Source organism: Procambarus clarkii, chromosome 86 (genome assembly GCF_040958095.1).
Source record: "Procambarus clarkii isolate CNS0578487 chromosome 86, FALCON_Pclarkii_2.0, whole genome shotgun sequence".
Lineage (NCBI taxonomy): Eukaryota > Metazoa > Arthropoda > Malacostraca > Decapoda > Cambaridae > Procambarus > Procambarus clarkii.
The window spans coordinates 21,561,037-21,580,185 of NC_091235.1; the positions used below are offsets into that span (position 1 = coordinate 21,561,037).

The 19,149-nt window shown below is 39.1% G+C and overlaps 2 protein-coding genes across 2 annotated transcripts; both read right to left on the reverse strand.

Annotated features, from left to right (window-relative positions):
• Positions 1–474: 474 nt before the first annotated feature.
• Positions 475–4,848, reverse strand: LOC138358841 (uncharacterized). Its single transcript, XM_069317184.1, has 2 exons — positions 1,170–4,848; positions 475–674 (listed from the first exon to the last, which is right to left on the reverse strand). Exon 1 carries the CDS (start codon positions 4,749–4,751, stop codon positions 2,235–2,237), a length of 2,517 nt encoding a protein of 838 aa, XP_069173285.1. The 5' UTR covers positions 4,752–4,848; the 3' UTR covers positions 475–674; positions 1,170–2,234.
• A 188-nt stretch (positions 4,849–5,036) lies between these two features.
• LOC138358842 (uncharacterized) lies at positions 5,037–10,214 on the reverse strand. The gene is made up of 2 exons (XM_069317185.1): positions 9,226–10,214; positions 5,037–8,730 (listed from the first exon to the last, which is right to left on the reverse strand). Exon 2 carries the CDS (start codon positions 7,656–7,658, stop codon positions 5,634–5,636), a length of 2,025 nt encoding a protein of 674 aa, XP_069173286.1. The 5' UTR covers positions 7,659–8,730; positions 9,226–10,214; the 3' UTR covers positions 5,037–5,633.
• Positions 10,215–19,149: the final 8,935 nt, after the last annotated feature.

Here is a 19,149-nt window from a genome sequence, read left to right on the forward strand (position 1 = left end):
TCAAGGGGTTGGGCACCATTCCTTTCCCACCGTCCCATCACAAATCTTATCCTGATTTTCTTTTTTTTGCGCTGAGTTTCTCAGTGCAAACTACTTAACACATGGGAATTTTTATCAATACATAACTACCAGTGCAGGGATTCGAACTAGCGTCCTGGTAAATACCAGATGCGCGCCTTACCCACTTAGCCATGTCAGGACAAAAGATATTCAACAGTAGTAGTAATATTAGTAACAGTATTAGTAATGCCAACAGTGGCATCAGGAACAGTAGTAACAGTAACAACAATAATATTAACAGTAACAAAAGCAGCAATAGCAGCAAAAAAAGAAAGATTTTACTGGAGAAAGATCTTTCTCCTTCACCAGTAAAACCAGGAGGAGGTTTTATCTTGAGGTTATCTTGAGATGATTTCGGGGCTTTAGTGTCCCCGCGGCCCGGTCCTCGACCAGGCCTCCACCCCCAGTGTGGGAAAAACCTGCTGGGATTGATATAAGAGGAGACTACCAGGGACTTGTACTGAACTAAATTAAAAATTTACTGTCTGCAAATTAATTCAACTAAAATCTCTAGCTAGGGTTGTAAATCCTAATTCCTCTTTTCCTAATGACAGACTGTGGGCTGTAAGGGACAGGTGGGGTGAATGACTTAGTTGATAGAAGTTCCAATCCACCTGTAGACAGGGATCTCACATCAGCTTGTATTTTATACAAGGATAAGATTTAATAAATTCAGTTATCTGACTGAACACTGGCTCTGTTTAAATCAGAGATTTAAACATACATAGTCTAACCTAGTACCATAACTTAACAGCCAATAGATTCTTATACTATAAACAACAAATTAATTGTAAAAGTATAAATAAATGACCTTAAATGGAGTCTTAATACTATTAACTTAGTACTAGAAATTATATTCAATTAAATGAACTTATATGATAACTTAAAAATTAACTAAGCAAGCAATTGATAACTTAATTTATATATTCAAATATATATGCAGACATATTCACTTTATACAGTTAGCTTGACTGAATCTCTTCCAAGACTGTGGACACTTGTGAGGTTTTTACTTATTGAGGCTGAATTCTTTTCTGACAGAATGGACACTCATGAGGTTCAGTGCTTGGATAAGATTCACAGCTACACTACAATTTTAATAAACGTACCGATATGTGAGGCTTAGCCTCGCTTTTTAACCAACAGACAGATTTATAGGATATTAAAGCTACACAAGCATACAATTGGCCAATCATATACCAAATAACCTTCAATATACTTCTCTGCCAGTCGGGGTGCCTGTCTGACAAGTTTGCCAGACTGATTAACTCTCTTGTCGAGTTTAGGCACGATATTTTGCTACAGCGTTGCTGTATGATGATCTGGTAGCGTTGCTACGTGATTTTTCTTTAACTGCGTTGCAGAAGAATGATATGATAAAGATAAAGAATGAAGGTGGAGGAAACCGTGTCACCGTGATCTCCACTATACACTCTTATTTTATGAATGTTCTATGATTTTCCTTGTAGATATTGTCCAGGTACTCCCCCAGTTCTAGAGAGTATTCACTGGCGATAAAAAATATTAGATAAGGTGTCCTTGAGCTGGTAATGTTCGCTAAGGATCAGTCACTTGTTCACTCATTTGTAAACAAACGCGGAGTGCCGCGAGGCATCGTCGTGGGCGCTTCTCGCCCCCCATCGCCCTGCCATGCTCTCTGAGCACGGTAGCCTTCAATGAATATTGATTGATTATTTTTACAGTCTAGACTTATGATTGAAATAAGATGTGATTATAATATAATTAGATATAAGATTTAAAGATTATAAGTAGTATTTGAAAGTACCACTGAATCTTATTAAGGATTCGATTTTTAATCCTACCGGATGTTGAATCAATGTTCCAATAGTTTTTTAATTAAGAAGTCCTTCTAGAAGCTTCTGGATCCTTGAAAGATCATGTACAAAGTCACGTAGGCATCAAAAGGGCCCCTGTTGAGTACGTGTTCATGGTGCCATTGTCATCCAGGATCAAGCTATAATGAATCTTTAATGATTCTTATGATTTTTGATACGATTTAGATATGATTTTGATATGATTTAGATATGATATAGAAATTATACATTTCTTAGATGATTATTAGATATGGTGGGTAGAAATTTCCCACATCTTCCAGAGGGAGAGAACTGGCACAGAGTCCAATACTTAGGACAATAGTAACCATATGTATTTATTTACTCTCCATTGGATTGATAATACAAGTGCAAATTTTGCTTGCACTTTTCTGCTGCTGTCCGTTGTGGACGATTGTGTCTGTTAGGAGTCTGTGGGTCTTGTGGAGTTAGAGTGTCTTGAGGTCTCTCAGGATCTAACTGCAGCTGGCTCACTGATTCCATGTGGATGAGTTTGTCCAATGTCTTCAGGGAAGTTGTTCCTTTAGACAGGATTTTGACTATTCTCAAAATCCCCTGACTATCTGGATGGACTGAGACAACTTTACCTAATGGCCAGTCAGCCCTAGGGCCATCACTGTCTACCAAGACAATATCGCCAGGTTGGAGATTAGCTATATTATGTGGGACATTGGCCCCATAGTGATGTTCTCGTAGAGATGTAAGATATTCTTTTGTCCAAACATCATTCCATTTTTGGATTATGCTGGACAGATGCTTATACCCCTGAACCAACTCGCTCTGACCCACATATGAGGGATCTCTGATCTTATCATCCACTAGAGATGGTACTGGAGTCAGAAGTCTTCCATCCATTAGGTGGGCAGGACTTAATGGCTCATGTTGAGTAGGATCCTCAGACAAGTAAGTCAACGGCCGGTTATTCACCCTTGATTCTATTTCTGTGATTACTGTCTGGAGCTCTTGAAGATTGATTTTCTGACGGTGTAGAGATTTTCTCAAGGATCTTTTTACAGTTCCTATTAACCGTTCATAAAATCCTCCGTGCCATGGGGCTCTCGGAGGGATAAATTTCCATCTGCAATGACGCTGTTCCAGTGTGGAAGTAACTGCAGGATGGGAACAGATCTCCCGTAGACATGCTTCTCCAGCTACCAAGTTTGCTCCGTTATCTGAAATCATCAGCTTAGGGCATGATCGGCGTGCTGCGAATCTGCGGAAAGCTTGAATAAATGATTGAGCAGTCATATCGGGTGTTACCTCTAGATGTACTGCCCTGGTGGTAGCACAGGTGAACAGACAGATGTATGCCTTGATAGGTTGCTTATCTGCAGTCCCTGTTAGATATATTGCTCCTGTATAATCTACTCCTGTCGTTTCGAAAGGTTGTAGATGGACCACTCGTTCCTTTGGCAGGGGTGGTGGCCCTGGATAAGAGCAAGTTCTTGCATCGTACCTTCGGCATATCATGCAATTCTTCAAGATTGATTTGACTGACTGTCTTCCCTGAGGAATCCAGTACTGCTGTCTGATTTGTGTGAGTGTGTCTAACACTCCTCCATGTTTGATGATTTGTTGATGTGTATGCAACACAATCAACCTTGTGATCCAATGATTTTTTGGTAAAAGCCATGGATGCACGGTATCTAGATTGATATCTGCGTGTTTAAGTCTCCCTCCACAACGCAGAATGTTGTAATTTTCTTGGTCTATCCACAGACCGAGATTGTGTTTTAACTTATGCGGAAGATTTTCATAGTTATTCCCATAAGTTTCTCTCTGGGCTTGTCTTACCCAATAGATAAGTGCATCTGGAAAAGTGTATTTTATACCTTTTTTCCTGAGATATTGAAACACGTTCTGTGTTACATTGATTAATTTGATGAGCGAGGAGTAACGAGTACAATCCAAGACTGATATTTGAGCTCGCTGCCTGGTGGTAGTTATGGTTTGTGTCGTAATGACGTGTGGCTTTTGTTCAGGCCAACTACCATTCACTAACCATCGAGGCCCATGAAACCAAATATCTGCCTTTGCAAACTGTTTAAATGTCATACCTCTTGATACGAGATCAGCTGGATTATCCTTTGTTGGTACATGCAACAATTGAAAGCCTGCGGAAATTTCTTTAATTTCCGAGACGCGATTTTTTACATATGGAGTTGGACAGTTGTCGTTTCGTACCCATTGTAAGACAGCTTCATTGTCAGACCATATAATGACATCTTTGATGTTCATGGTAGACAAGACTTGTTTGATGTGCACTGCTAAGCGTGTTCCAGTTAGCAGTGCTGTTAGTTCCATCTGAGGCAAAGTCCTCTTTTTTAATGGAGCGACTCTGGCCTTAGAGGTGATAAGATATGATTGATTAGAAGTCACTAAGTAAGCACAAGCTCCAAAAGCTTTGGCTGACGAGTCTGCGAATACATGTAGTGATACTTCCTCATTTTCCTCGACTATGTGTCTCGGAAAGATTATCTTTTCAACTAAAGTTTGTTCTTGAGCCACTTCCATCCAAGCTTTTTGTAACTGGATTGGTAGTGGATCATCCCAACCAACCTTAGCCTTCCATGCTTGTTGCACCAATAAACGCCACTTGATTGTCAAAGGATTTAGTAGACCTAGTGGGTCGAATACTTTGCTAACTTGTGAAAGCAAATCCCTTTTTGTAGTGATGTTGTAATTTACTGGCACAGATTTGATCGATATTGTGTCCGAGATTAAATCCCAATCCATACCTAACACCTTTTGTGATTCTGGTACGTGATATTCAGGGTAATCTCTTGCTATTTGATTATTCAATGTTGCATTATTAGAGGCCCAAGATTGTAGTGGCATGTTTGCACCTTGTAGTTCCTTGTTGGCCTCTTGATATAATTGTAACAGTTCAGTAGTACTGTTAACTGTCCCTTGAAAATTATCTACATATAGATTTTGACTGATTTCAGTCTTACAGGGACTTGATGATTTCTTCAGATGAGTATCTAGAGTTGCTTGCAACAGAAATGGACTGCTTGTCGCGCCGAAAAGAACTGAAGAGAATCTGAAAGTCACTACAGGACTATTGACATCTTCTGGATTCTCTACCCATAGAAACTTAGTGAAGTCTCTATCTTCTTCCTGCAAGCCAACTCTGAGAAAGGCCTTACTTATATCTGCTGAATACGCATATTTGTTAAGTCTAAACTTCAACAGTATGTCATACAATTTCTGAGTTAGACTTGGACCTGTTTGCAAACAATCATTTAGACTGGTTCCTTGGGGTCCAGATTTAGAGCTACAATTAAAAACTATCCGTAAAGGAGTTGTTTTTGATTCTCTCATTACAGCCATGTGAGGTAAGAAATGGCCTGTTTGCGTATTGTCATGTTTCACGACTTCGATGAATTTATTCTTTAATTGTTGAGCAATAATCTCATGATAGAGTTTTAAATGCTCAGGCCTTTTTCTTAGCTTTGCTAGTTGCGATTTAAATTGACTATAAGCCATGTGATAATTGGTAGGTAAGGTTTTATGGTTTATTTTCCATGGTAGCCTTACCCAGTACTGTCCATCATAGTACTGTACAGTTTCTAAGTATTGATTGTATGCACAGACATCATCAGGACTTGGTTGTTCAGGAATTATTCCTATGGCATCAAGTTCCCACAATTGATGTACAGATTCTAATCCATCATCAATCATGTGGGGGATTTTAAGTGGTGACTGTTCTTTGCCTAGTCATGCCACTATTACAGTTTCTGTATGATGTGATTTTTCAGGAGTTGAAGGTTCAAGATCTAGTATAGGTCCTGTCATCAATATGCCTCCTGCTGATTTGAGTATATTCATACCCATAGATTCTTCTGATCCCAGAATGAATCGATGATAGTAGTCAGCTCCAATCAGGATTCCGATATCTCCTATGTAGTCAGAATCAAGCAGAGGATCTGCTAATTGTATTCCTTTTTCTTTTAGGAATTTAATTGTGGCTGTCAGACCAGTCACTTCCATTTCAGTAGGAATTTTATCAACTACTATGGCTTCTACTGTCCTTTGGGATGTACCTAGACAGACATTGAGTTTTACTACTGGAAAGGTTCTACGACCAGAATTAGTAAAAAACCCTGATATAGATGTAGATACTTGCTTTGAAGATTTAAGTTGTAAATCTTCTGCCATCTTTTTACTGATAAAGGTTTTCTGTGACCCTTGATCAAAAAAGCCTCTAGTTGGAATACAAATTCCTTGATTGCATAGTTCTAGCTGTGCAGTAGGCAATATGGCTGTTGTAACAATTTCTGTATCCAAGTCGTTGACATTGCTCATTACTGTACAGAATTGTACGGCTGTTGTGGTATTATCATCTTTGGGCTTTGCCTGAGATGCAGGTTGATTATTGGAAGTCTGTGATCTGGATTGAGTGTTAATATCACTACAGAGTGCTGTGTGATGTACACTTTTATGACAATATTGGCAGTTCTGCAATTGAGTGATACACTCACTTGTATCGTGCTTCCGTAGACAACGGATGCACCTGTTCAGAGATTTCAGTCGATCGATTCGACTGGCACGGCCTACATAAACTGTGCATTGATAAATGGTATGTGCTTCTTGACAGAATAAACATTTTGGGGCACTTGCAGCTCCTTTTGTCTTATCTGTCTTAGGAGCTTGGTTTCCTACAGTTCTGTTAACTGTGGGGGATATAGCATAAGAGCCAACATTATTCTGTTTCCACTTTGCAGAAGAGGAGTTTTGTTGTCTTGATTTTTGACTGCCATTCTGGACATTTTTGCTTTTGTCCGTGGATTCACCTTTGGGGATTTTTTCTTGAGATCTAAGTTTTCCTCGGCTTCGTAATCTTTGTACGTAAGCTCGAAGTCCATCAATGATTTGGCTTTGTGATAAGATGTTGGTGTTATAATGAGTGCATAGGCTGTCTATGACCTCATTTGGAAGTTTCCTTTGAATGATTAACTTTATAAGCCACTCTGCATCACCTACAGGTACTTTTGTACTGAGGGCTTTGATGATTGATTCTATAGACAATCGAAATGATTGTAGTGACTCATAACTTTTATTTGGAGAGGGTAAATCCAATAATTTGTATGAGAGACGTGCAATTGCAGTCTCCTTATCACTGTAGTTATCTTGTAACAACTGTAAGGCATGGTCGTAATCATCATCTGTTAATGACAAATTAGCAATGACCTGCCTTGCCTCTCCCCGTAACTGGCCTTGCAAATATTGAAACTTTGTCGCCTTTTTGAGAGAGGGCTTGGAGTTTATTATAGAATCAAAGTGTCTCCAGAAGGTATCCCAATCGTCTTCATCCTTGCCCTCAAAATATGGTAATTGTACCTTTGGGAGCTCTGCGGCTATATGTGTGATAGTTGCATTGCTCTGTTGAGTGGATGAGCTCACATTGGATTGGGTTCCTGCTTGAGATATTTGTTTGATTAAAGGATCAAGTTGATCTTGGATTTTATCTTCATACATTGTCATTTCAACGACAATTTCCTGAAGTTCCTTTCGGGTTAAATCTGCATTAGCCATTTCTGTTAGATAAATCTCTGCATGGCGTTTGATTTGTTCATACTTATCCACAGCTGCTTTTACTCTGGTATTCAGAATTATTAAATCAGGAGATGGTTGTCTAGCCAACTTTTGACATTTGTCAATCAGTTGAGTTAGGTGATTTTGCAGACCATTAAGTGTCCTCCTATTTCCTGTTTCAGCTGCTGGTGGAACACTGTCAGCCATTTTGACCTTTTCCGAGTTTCGGAGATTCCGAGATTTTTCTCTTTTTTCTGATAAATATGTATGATGTTAATGTATTTTGATAAATGAGCTTTCCTGTCTACTTAGGTAATGATTCCAAAGATCGTCCTTCATTTCCTCCCTGGAATCTGGTTGTAGCAGGTGTTCAATTATCAAAAGTACTGTAATAATTTGATTTGTGACCCGAATGCACGAATGCACCAAGTTGGTAAATCTTGTAATAATTTTTTAAAAATAGTAAATGGCACTATTTTTGCAAAGTTATTACAAAATCTGTTACCATAATAATTGTTTGATAAAATACAGTAGAATGTCTACTGGTTTTACCTTGAATAGGGTATGATATAGTTGATTATAGTTAAGATTGTAATGAATGCTCTTACAGTGATGATAACACTTTTTTAAAGAATATTATGTAATGAGCAGCTCTGAAAATCAGTAGATTAGAGATAATGCTAGATTATACACTTAAATATATATGTAATGTTACCACAATGAGGTAGGTAATTGGTATTTATGATTAAGATGCAGTTCAGTGTCTTTGACACTGATATACTTAAGTACTGTGGTTTCTTAACACAAAACAGTATCAGTATGCTATGAATACTATGAATGCTTACTAGTTAATGGATATGGTGGCTTAAGCCACTGCAAACAATTGTTTACTTAGATATATAGCTATGATAAATATTGGCTGATAGCTAGGCTAGGCTAGAATATGTAAAAATTATTCCAATGCAAAATCAAGAAGTTTCTTATGTATTTGGCACTGAAATATTCGGTAAACGAATGATCATAAATATCTAGGTATAAAGGACCATTATTATCCGGTTCGAAGGACCATTAATGTGGGAAAAACCTGCTGGGATTGATATAAGAGGAGACTACCAGGGACTTGTACTGAACTAAATTAAAAATTTACTGTCTGCAAATTAATTCAACTAAAATCTCTAGCTAGGGTTGTAAATCCTAATTCCTCTTTTCCTAATGACAGACTGTGGGCTGTAAGGGACAGGTGGGGTGAATGACTTAGTTGATAGAAGTTCCAATCCACCTGTAGACAGGGATCTCACATCAGCTTGTATTTTATACAAGGATAAGATTTAATAAATTCAGTTATCTGACTGAACACTGGCTCTGTTTAAATCAGAGATTTAAACATACATAGTCTAACCTAGTACCATAACTTAACAGCCAATAGATTCTTATACTATAAACAACAAATTAATTGTAAAAGTATAAATAAATGACCTTAAATGGAGTCTTAATACTATTAACTTAGTACTAGAAATTATATTCAATTAAATGAACTTATATGATAACTTAAAAATTAACTAAGCAAGCAATTGATAACTTAATTTATATATTCAAATATATATGCAGACATATTCACTTTATACAGTTAGCTTGACTGAATCTCTTCCAAGACTGTGGACACTTGTGAGGTTTTTACTTATTGAGGCTGAATTCTTTTCTGACAGAATGGACACTCATGAGGTTCAGTGCTTGGATAAGATTCACAGCTACACTACAATTTTAATAAACGTACCGATATGTGAGGCTTAGCCTCGCTTTTTAACCAACAGACAGATTTATAGGATATTAAAGCTACACAAGCATACAATTGGCCAATCATATACCAAATAACCTTCAATATACTTCTCTGCCAGTCGGGGTGCCTGTCTGACAAGTTTGCCAGACTGATTAACTCTCTTGTCGAGTTTAGGCACGATATTTTGCTACAGCGTTGCTGTATGATGATCTGGTAGCGTTGCTACGTGATTTTTCTTTAACTGCGTTGCAGAAGAATGATATGATAAAGATAAAGAATGAAGGTGGAGGAAACCGTGTCACCGTGATCTCCACTATACACTCTTATTTTATGAATGTTCTATGATTTTCCTTGTAGATATTGTCCAGGTACTCCCCCAGTTCTAGAGAGTATTCACTGGCGATAAAAAATATTAGATAAGGTGTCCTTGAGCTGGTAATGTTCGCTAAGGATCAGTCACTTGTTCACTCATTTGTAAACAAACGCGGAGTGCCGCGAGGCATCGTCGTGGGCGCTTCTCGCCCCCCATCGCCCTGCCATGCTCTCTGAGCACGGTAGCCTTCAATGAATATTGATTGATTATTTTTACAGTCTAGACTTATGATTGAAATAAGATGTGATTATAATATAATTAGATATAAGATTTAAAGATTATAAGTAGTATTTGAAAGTACCACTGAATCTTATTAAGGATTCGATTTTTAATCCTACCGGATGTTGAATCAATGTTCCAATAGTTTTTTAATTAAGAAGTCCTTCTAGAAGCTTCTGGATCCTTGAAAGATCATGTACAAAGTCACGTAGGCATCAAAAGGGCCCCTGTTGAGTACGTGTTCATGGTGCCATTGTCATCCAGGATCAAGCTATAATGAATCTTTAATGATTCTTATGATTTTTGATACGATTTAGATATGATTTTGATATGATTTAGATATGATATAGAAATTATACATTTCTTAGATGATTATTAGATATGGTGGGTAGAAATTTCCCACACCCAGGAAGCAGCCCGCGACAGCTGACTAACACCCAGGTACCTATTTACTGCTAGGTAACAGGGGCATAGGGTGAAAGAAACTCTGCCCATTGTTTCTCGCCGGCGCCTGGGATCGAACCCAGGACCACAGGATCACAAGCCCAGCGTGCTGTCCGCTCGGCCGACCGGCTCCCTACCTCGGCCGACATCCTCACAGATGAGTAGTAGTTGATGTTCTTTCATAAATTTTCTCAACAGTGAATGCAGGAATTCAGCATTAGTAGTGAGAACAAAATAAAAAGAATTTCATCCCCAAATTCCTTGAATGACTGAGAGTAATACAGTAATTAAAAAAGAAACTCTTCGAGTCTCTTGTTGGCTCTGCGTGCCAATTAGCTTTAAACAATAGTTTGTTGAAGGCTATTATGATGTCTAATTAGAATGCCCCCTTTCAAGCGTACTTTCTTCTATATAATGTACATATTAATTGTTAATACTTTGTATCCTTTTATATGCTTCATTATCGTGAGCTTTGTCAATTGTTTTGTAATGAATGTAGCATTTTTGTAACAGTGCTTAAGGATCAATCAGGCTATGATGAGAAAGCAGGCATATGTTAGCTTCCAGGAGAAGAGACTGTTGTTAATATTCTTAGAAAAGGACGCGGTTTAACTAAAACACACACTTATGCTTTCTAAGCTCAACCCCTGCAAGCACAACTAGGTGAGTACTCAAAAGCGCACATATGCACATTCACACACACACTTAGGGGGTGCACGCACGCACAAGGGGACACAGGTGGAAATTGAGTGCCCAAAATGAGCCATAGAGACATTAGAAAGAAATTGTTTAGTGTCAGAGTAGTTGACAAACGGAATGCTTTAGGAAGTGATGTGGTGGAGGCTGAATCCATACACATTTACATGTGTAGATATGATAGAGCCCAGTAGGCTCAGGAATCTGTACATCAGTTAATTGACAGTTGAGATGCGGCACCAAAGAGCCAGAGTTCAGCCCCTGCATCTAGGTGAGTACACACACACACACACACACACACACACACACACACACACACACACACATAATCGTAGCAAATTAAACTATTCAACAGAAGCTTCCTATCCATAGCACACACAACGAAGAGTCCTGAAAGACATTACTGATAGGAACGTCACCCTACCGACGCCAGAGAACAGAGTAGACAATCTACTGCAAAAGCAGGATGACTGCCAACTTGCTCATGCAGAATTCTCCTGATAGGAAGCGAAACACTTGAACGAGACGATTGTCGTCTCTGCCTTCAAAAGCCCAATTGGGGAATGTCAGCACCAACGACTTCAGTATATAGGCAATACAACATCATCTTTCTAAAGGCGCATGAGCATGCACAAGCAACAAGGCTCCATCAAAGAATATATTATGTACACACAACCAAAACGTTACCATACCATAACCAACAACACTGAATTAATCGTCAAATATAACGACAATAAGAGATTATACATCAGCGAAGCACTACATACAAAACAGTTTCAACCACCTATTAACAGCCAGTTTACATTCAAGAACTTTCTACCATCTTAACGACCAAGCCATTATCCAGCACACGCTGCACAGGCCAACATAACATAAGACCTGAAGAACTGAAGAAAGCATATTGGCCCATGCATCTTACTGCACCTCACCATTTTAGATTATATATACGGTTGCCCCAGCTCATTTGTCGATAGTTACAGCCCGGCTCCTGTGCCAAGTAAGTCACCTACGGGCTCACGATAGCCCTGTGCTACTTGGAAATTTTAGTTCCGAGTAGCTGAATCTAAAGCAACAAAGAATAACCTATTTGTCTCCATTTCATTCAACTGTGCCATTGAAAATGTTGACAGGATCAGTGAAACGCATTTCTTAGCGTCTTAGTAATAGATTATTTCAGAATTGGTTTTATTAAAGGCAGACAAACTTCTAGGTAGCTCTTAGCTCTGGCCTCTAACCAAATGTCTCTGGCCTCTAAGCAAATAGCTCTGGCCTCTAGGCAAGGCAAATAGCTTCTGGCCTCTAGGCAAAAGGAGACCTTGCCTAATCGTTCAGCTAGTGGATTCCGACTGTTAGCTACGACACAGGATTGGAACGGAGTCCATAATAAATCAACTAAAGTAAAAGTGAACAATATATGACTCTCCAGTATTTTACAGAGGACGACTGTGAGAGGCAAATTGATTTCCTGTCATTGGATCTCTAGCTCCTATTCCTTTTACTGTAGGCTCTCATGACTTGCTTCCGCCAACCTCCTTCAGTGAATTGTATCTCCGCCATTGCCAGAACACACGGCATCCATTTTTCTTGCCCTAACTGCCCCTCTCCATCCTGTAGGAGTAACGGGGCGGCGTGCCGGGGATCTGTCTGCCAGGTCTTTTGGGTCTGGCACGAGGTCTTTCATCAGAACCGTCGGGTGGACGCCAAAGTGATTACAGACCATCTTGACTCATCCTCGTAACGGGACTTTTGGAAATCTGGATTACATGAAATTGCTTTTCTTTTCAATTAGTGCCTAGATATTATACACTCTGTTTCTCTGTGTTTGCCTTGGTCATTTTTTTTTTTTTAACTAAGACTAGGGTTCACAAGGGTTGTCAAAACTGACGTACCTAGTGAAACTGAAAGCAAGAACTGTTATCCTACTTCAGCTCATCTGAAGCTTGCTCCTAGAGACTCATTTAATTCATGAGAATGTACTTTGAAACTATCACATAGGGAACTATCATGTAAGGAACCTGGCGAAACTGCAAAAAACTCACTCTCACTCTCTCTCTGTCTCTCTCTGTCTCTCTCTCTCTCTCCGTTTCTCTCCGTCTCTCTCCCCTTCGCTAATTCCCTTACCTCTACCACTTGCAGCACAATGCTATTCCAAATAGCTCGAAAATCTGGCGTCTTAATTAGCTGGCATTTGATTACACTTTGCAAAATTGATATTAATTGATATGCGAACTAGATACTCGGACCCAAGAGAGCCATAACTTTTAATTACTGCTTATGTAATTATGATTATGCAAATTAATTCAGCTTCACATATCCGGGATAAAATAGACTGCTCGTATGGAGACGATAATTAAAGGCAAATTTCCCTTTGCAGAGGTTGTGGAGGATGCTATAGATGCAGTTTTTCTTTTGTAGAACGTAGAAATTTGTAGTGAAATTAAGAGATGATTTTATTATTACATAACCCAACCTAACTCAACCTTGTCTACCCACACTTAATTTAATGAGAAAGTCAAATTGGAGCAACGAGGTTAGTCGAAGCAGCGATCAGGGTACTCCCAGCCGCTCACCTTACCACTGTACCACGACATGGTATAAGTTATAAAACCTGGGATTACACTAAATCCACAGGAAGTCTGTAGGTCACTACTGAAGTCAGTCATGTAGCACAAAATGCTCTCTGGTGTAGTTAAAGTAGTTCCTCCACCGTACCCTCCAGCTTCACATGCACAAAGAAATTACACTAACATTATACGAAAAAATAAATTGGAGGAAGTTTAATACAATATCATGGTAGGGATAACGTGCGTGGCTGGGAGTACCCAGGTCGCTACTAACAGTCACACATTGTTCCAATGGTTTACGCCTAATTTAACCTAGCCTAACTCAACCTAAATTTAACCTAACTCAGCCTAACCTATTCGTAACCTAACTCAGCCTAACCTATTCGTAATCTAACTCAGCCTAACCTATTCGTAATCTAACTCAGCCTAACCTATTCCTAATCTAACTCATCCTACCATAACCTTATTCTGTAACAACTACCAAAAGAACTTTTCGCAAGCTTTCTTATGTACAAAAATTACCGGAATCCATTTTAAAGAAGTAAAGAGACCGTGTCTTGTCCTGAAAGAAATGACTGCGGACAATTCTCACTTGTCAGAGGCGTGAAGGGAGCCAGCAAGTGCAGGAGACGAGGTGTCGAGGTCGTGGTGAACCTTTCACTGCTGCTCATAAGTCCTTGTTGTTGATATGATGGTAGGCAGGTCCTCTACCCTAGCTGAGGCAGCTATCGCAGGTCCTCTACCCTAGCTGAGGCAGCTATCGCAGGCCCTCTGTCCTAGCTGAGGCAGCTATCACAGGTCCTCTACCCTAGCTGAGGCAGCTATCGCAGGCCCTCTGTCCTAGCTGAGGCAGCTATCGCAGGCCCTCTGTCCTAGCTGAGGCAGCTATCACAGGTCCTCTACCCTAGCTGAGGCAGCTATCGCAGGCCCTCTGTCCTAGCTGAGGCAGCTATCGCAGGTCCTCTACCCTAGCTGAGGCAGCTATCGCAGGCCCTCTGTCCTAGCTGAGGCAGCTATCGCAGGTCCTCTGTCCTAGCTGAGGCAGCTATCGCAGGTCCTCTGTCCTAGCTGAGGCAGCTATCGCAGGTCCTCTGTCCTAGCTGAGGCAGCTATCGCAGGTCCTCTGTCCTAGCTGAGGCAGCTATCGCAGGTCCTCTGTCCTAGCTGAGGCAGCTATCGCAGGTCCTCTGTCCTAGCTGAGGCAGCTATTGGTTGTCCTCTGTCCTAGCTGAGGCAGCTATTGGTGGTCCTCGGTCCTAGCTGAGGCAGCTATCGGTGGTCCTCTGTCCTAGCTGAGGCAGCTATTGGTGGTCCTCGGTCCTAGCTGAGGCAGCTATCGGTGGTCCTCTGTCCTAGCTGAGGCAGCTATCGTAGGTCCTCTGTCCTAGCTGAGGCAGCTATTGCTGGTCCTCTGTCCTAGCTGAGGCAGCTATTGCTGGTCCTCTGTCCTAGCTGAGGCAGCTATTGGTTGTCCTCTGTCCTAGCTGAGGCAGCTATTGGTTGTCCTCTGTCCTAGCTGAGGCAGCTATCGGTGGTCCTCTGTCCTAGCTGAGGCAGCTATCGCAGATCCTCTGTCCTAGCTGAGGCAGCTATCGCAGATCCTCTGTCCTAGCTGAGACAACTATCACAGGTCCTCCGTTCTAGCTGAGAGAGCTATCACAGGTCCTCCATCCTAGGTGAGGCAGCTATCGCACGTCTTCTGTCCTAGCTGAGGATGCTATCTCCGGTCCTCTGTCCCAGCTGAGGACGCTCGCAGCTCCCTTATCTGTGGTCCAAGTTACTTACAAGGATGCTTAATCCTCACTCCCATTACAACTAATACAGGACGGTCCTATAGATCCTCTGAAGGAATCTATAGGACTCTTCTTCAGGATCCTTGGCCCAGCTGAAGATAATGAGGCCTTTGGGAATTTCAGCCTTCTTCCTGCGGTCATTAAGGCCACGTGGTCGACGCTGAAGAGATTCCTGAGGGCGAGAAGGTCCTCTGAGAGACGTTAATATCTCTCAAGTCCTTCAGTAGTAGTAATATTAATAATATTAATAATTATTATTATATTAAAACTAATATTAATGCCAAGAATAACAGTATTGATAAATAAGTAATTATAATTATTTTTATTACGACTGCTGGTATGTAAATTTCACTGAAGTATCGAAGTTTTTATGTTGCTGTCGAAAGTTGGAAATTTTCGGTCCAATAAGTGTGGGATATATTCCTGCGTGGAAACATTTTCTCTCTCTCTCTCTCTCTCTCTCTCTCTCTCTCTCTCTCTCTCTCTCTCTCTCTCTCTCTCTCTCTCTCTCTCTCTCTCTCTCTCTCTCTCTCTCTCTCTCTCTCTCTCTCTCTCTCTCTCTCTCTTTTCTCTCTCTCAAGCTGATATCCACGGAATATATCATAAACGTTCTGCTGTCTTCATTTTGTTCATAAATTTTCGTGAGCTCTCTTCTCTGTCTTCCATCTTAAGAACCCTCCAAGAATAAGCCATCTACCTACTCCATCACTTAATGCATCGATCCATCACTCCTTCTTCCCCTCAGGTCTCCTTACCTTGGTGTCTTCCCAGAAGCCTTTCTTCCTCCTTTGTCTCCAGCGTCTCGTTCGTAATCCAAAACGTCGCATTTTCTACGAGGTCGACCAAACCGTAAAAAAATACGTTGTATAGTTTACGATTAAAGCACAGTCATTTTGACGTTTTCTTTCATTAGCCTTGATAGCTTAGGTGGATTGCGAAGGGTCGTGCATTTCTGGCTGAGGAAAACATTTTTTTTGTACTTTGTGGCAAATTAATGAGCGAGTCTTTCATCCGTTCTTGTTCTCCTTTCTCTCTCAAGCCCCTTTCTGCGTCATTTGGTGTACTCATAGCCCTTTCTGATTCTTCTGTACCCTCTTCTTTTCGTCTCTGTTCTCTTCCCGATGCTCTTTTTATTTCGTAACCGTTGTTTGTTTCTCATTTTCTTTGTCTCTTTCTTCTCTTTTTTTCTGTGTCCTTTTCTTTTATCTCTACCCTCGGCGGTCTGTCCATTTCATCTCTCTCTCTCTCTCTCTCTCTCTCTCTCTCTCTCTCTCTCTCTCTCTCTCTCTCTCTCTCTCTCTCTCTCTCTCTCTCTCTCTCTCTCTCTCTCTCTATCCTTTTTTCCTGTTCTTTTCCAAATCTGTCTGCCCTGCCGATCTTGTCATTCTCTTTCTATATATTCTCTTCATCACATCTGCCGTCTCACCAAATTCCTTTTTCTTATTCCATCTTTCCTAAGAGCATCACTCCCCTTCCAAACCATTTAATCATTCCCTCCCCCCCCCCCTTCCCAAACCGGTTAACCCCCCTCACCCCAACTGGTTGATCATCTTCCCCCTTTTCGCTGCAGTTTCCCCTCGGGTCATGAGGCTGAGGGGAATGGGTTGCGGAAGGTCGGCTATGTGGCCACCAGAGGGCGAGGAAGGGGAAATGACCTACTGGTTTCCCCTTTACCCAGATCTTCTGTAATGCCTTTGCCTACGTTCTGAAGAGGTTAAGACGGAGTTCTTATATATATATATATATATATATATATATATATATATATATATATATATATATATATATATATATATATATATATATATATATATATATATATATATATATATATATATATATATATATACACACACAACTGGAAAACTCTAAACCCCAGAAGTGACTTGAACCCAGACATCCAGGAGCACTATGCAACTGGCGTCCATGGTACCTTAACCACTTGACCAACCATGACCGTACAAAAGATGTTGGTCACGGTTGGTTAAGTGGTTAAGGTACCATATACGCCAGTTGCATAGTGCTCCTGGGTGTCTGGGTTCGAGTCACTTCTGGGGTGTGGAGTTTTTCAGTTGTATATGTATATGTATATATATATATATATATATATATATATATATATATATATATATATATATATATATATATATATATATATATATATATATATCATAGGAGATTATGGAGATTGCAAAGAAAGCAAAGATCATAGGAGATTCGAACTCGGGTCTGATGACTACCAGACTGCTGTTCTACCAATCAGCCCATAGATGTTCACAATAAGAAATTATCACAATTGTACCTAATTTTTTGTTTTTACGTGTTCTCTCTCTGAGATCAAACAATGAAACTCGGGCATAATTAAATTTGTAACGATCAGTGATCTTTAAACATTTGAATACTGCTGTGCACGCGGTAAGCTTGTTAGCTGCTCTCCGGAAGGTCCAGATGAGTTGAAATATATTTAAAGACAAGTTTTCCCACGCTAAACTGTTTGAAGGTGTCACAGCACTAAAATATCCGAAGGTATTGCCCTGTTGAGCATCGGCAACATGACTTTTACAGTCAGATACCAAAAGTATCACAGTTCATTAAACTGACATCCGAAAACAAAGCATTAAAGGACATTATATTAAGTACATGTCATTAAATATATTATATTAAGTACATTTCATTAAATACATGATATTAAGTACATTTCATTAAATGCATTATATTAAGTACATTTCATTAAATATATTATATTAAGTACATGTCATTAAATACATTATATTAAGTACATGTCATTAAATATATTATATTAAGTACATTTCATTAAATATATTATATTAAGTACATGTCATTAAATACATTATATTAAGTACATGTCATTAAATACATTATATTAAGTACATGTCATTAAATACATTATATTAAGTACATTTCATTAAATACATGATATTAAGTACATTTCATTAAATGCATTATATTAAGTACATTTCATTAAATATATTATATTAAGTACATTTCATTAAATGCATTATATTAAGTACATGTCATTAAATACATTATATTAAGTACATGTCATTAAATATATTATATTAAGTACATGTCATTAAATATATTATATTAAGTACATGTCATTAAATATATTATATTAAGTACATTTCATTAAATACATGATATTAAGTGCATTCCATTAAAAACATTATATTATGAACGTTTTATTAAATACATTATATTAAGTACATTTCATTTAATACATTACATTAAGTACATTATATCAAGTAATTTAATTACATTTAATTAATAGAAACATTTAATTAATAGAAATTCATCATTGTCTGCAATCGAAGCGATTCTTTCTCTGGTGAAAAATATAATCTCAAATCCGAATGGTTAATTGCAATTGCAAAAAATATTATATAAATATTCTTTAATGAGATCTAACACCTGACAAAAAAGTATTTCAAATGATAGATTAAAGCTTATAACAGCTTAACTATGCATGCTTCCGCAGGTCATATCATAAAGCTCTGCAAGCAATCAATTTAATGCTCAAAATGAACTCTAATAAAACACTTAAATTCTGCAATTAGTTATGTACTTAAAAATATAAACAAGATTAACTCATAAACGCATTATAAATCTAAAAAGTCATATACAGTTTCAAGTTAATTAGAATTGTCATATTGAAAAGAAAATTACAATAGCAAGTTAGGTTAGTGTCGGGCTTGTGGCCCTTGAACATCTGGTGGTGTGATCAACAATGTGACCCCAAGTTCACAGGCTGTCCAGTATGTGTTCTTTTGTCCTGAACTTATTTCAGAACTAAAGGAAACTTTTGATGTAT

What these genes read in the sequence shown, in the direction of transcription:
- LOC138358841 (XM_069317184.1), bottom strand. Translation starts at nt 4,751, where the DNA reads ATGCCACTACAATCTTGGGCCTCTAATAATGCAACATTGAATAATCAA.
- LOC138358842 (XM_069317185.1), bottom strand. Translation starts at nt 7,658, where the DNA reads ATGGCTGACAGTGTTCCACCAGCAGCTGAAACAGGAAATAGGAGGACA.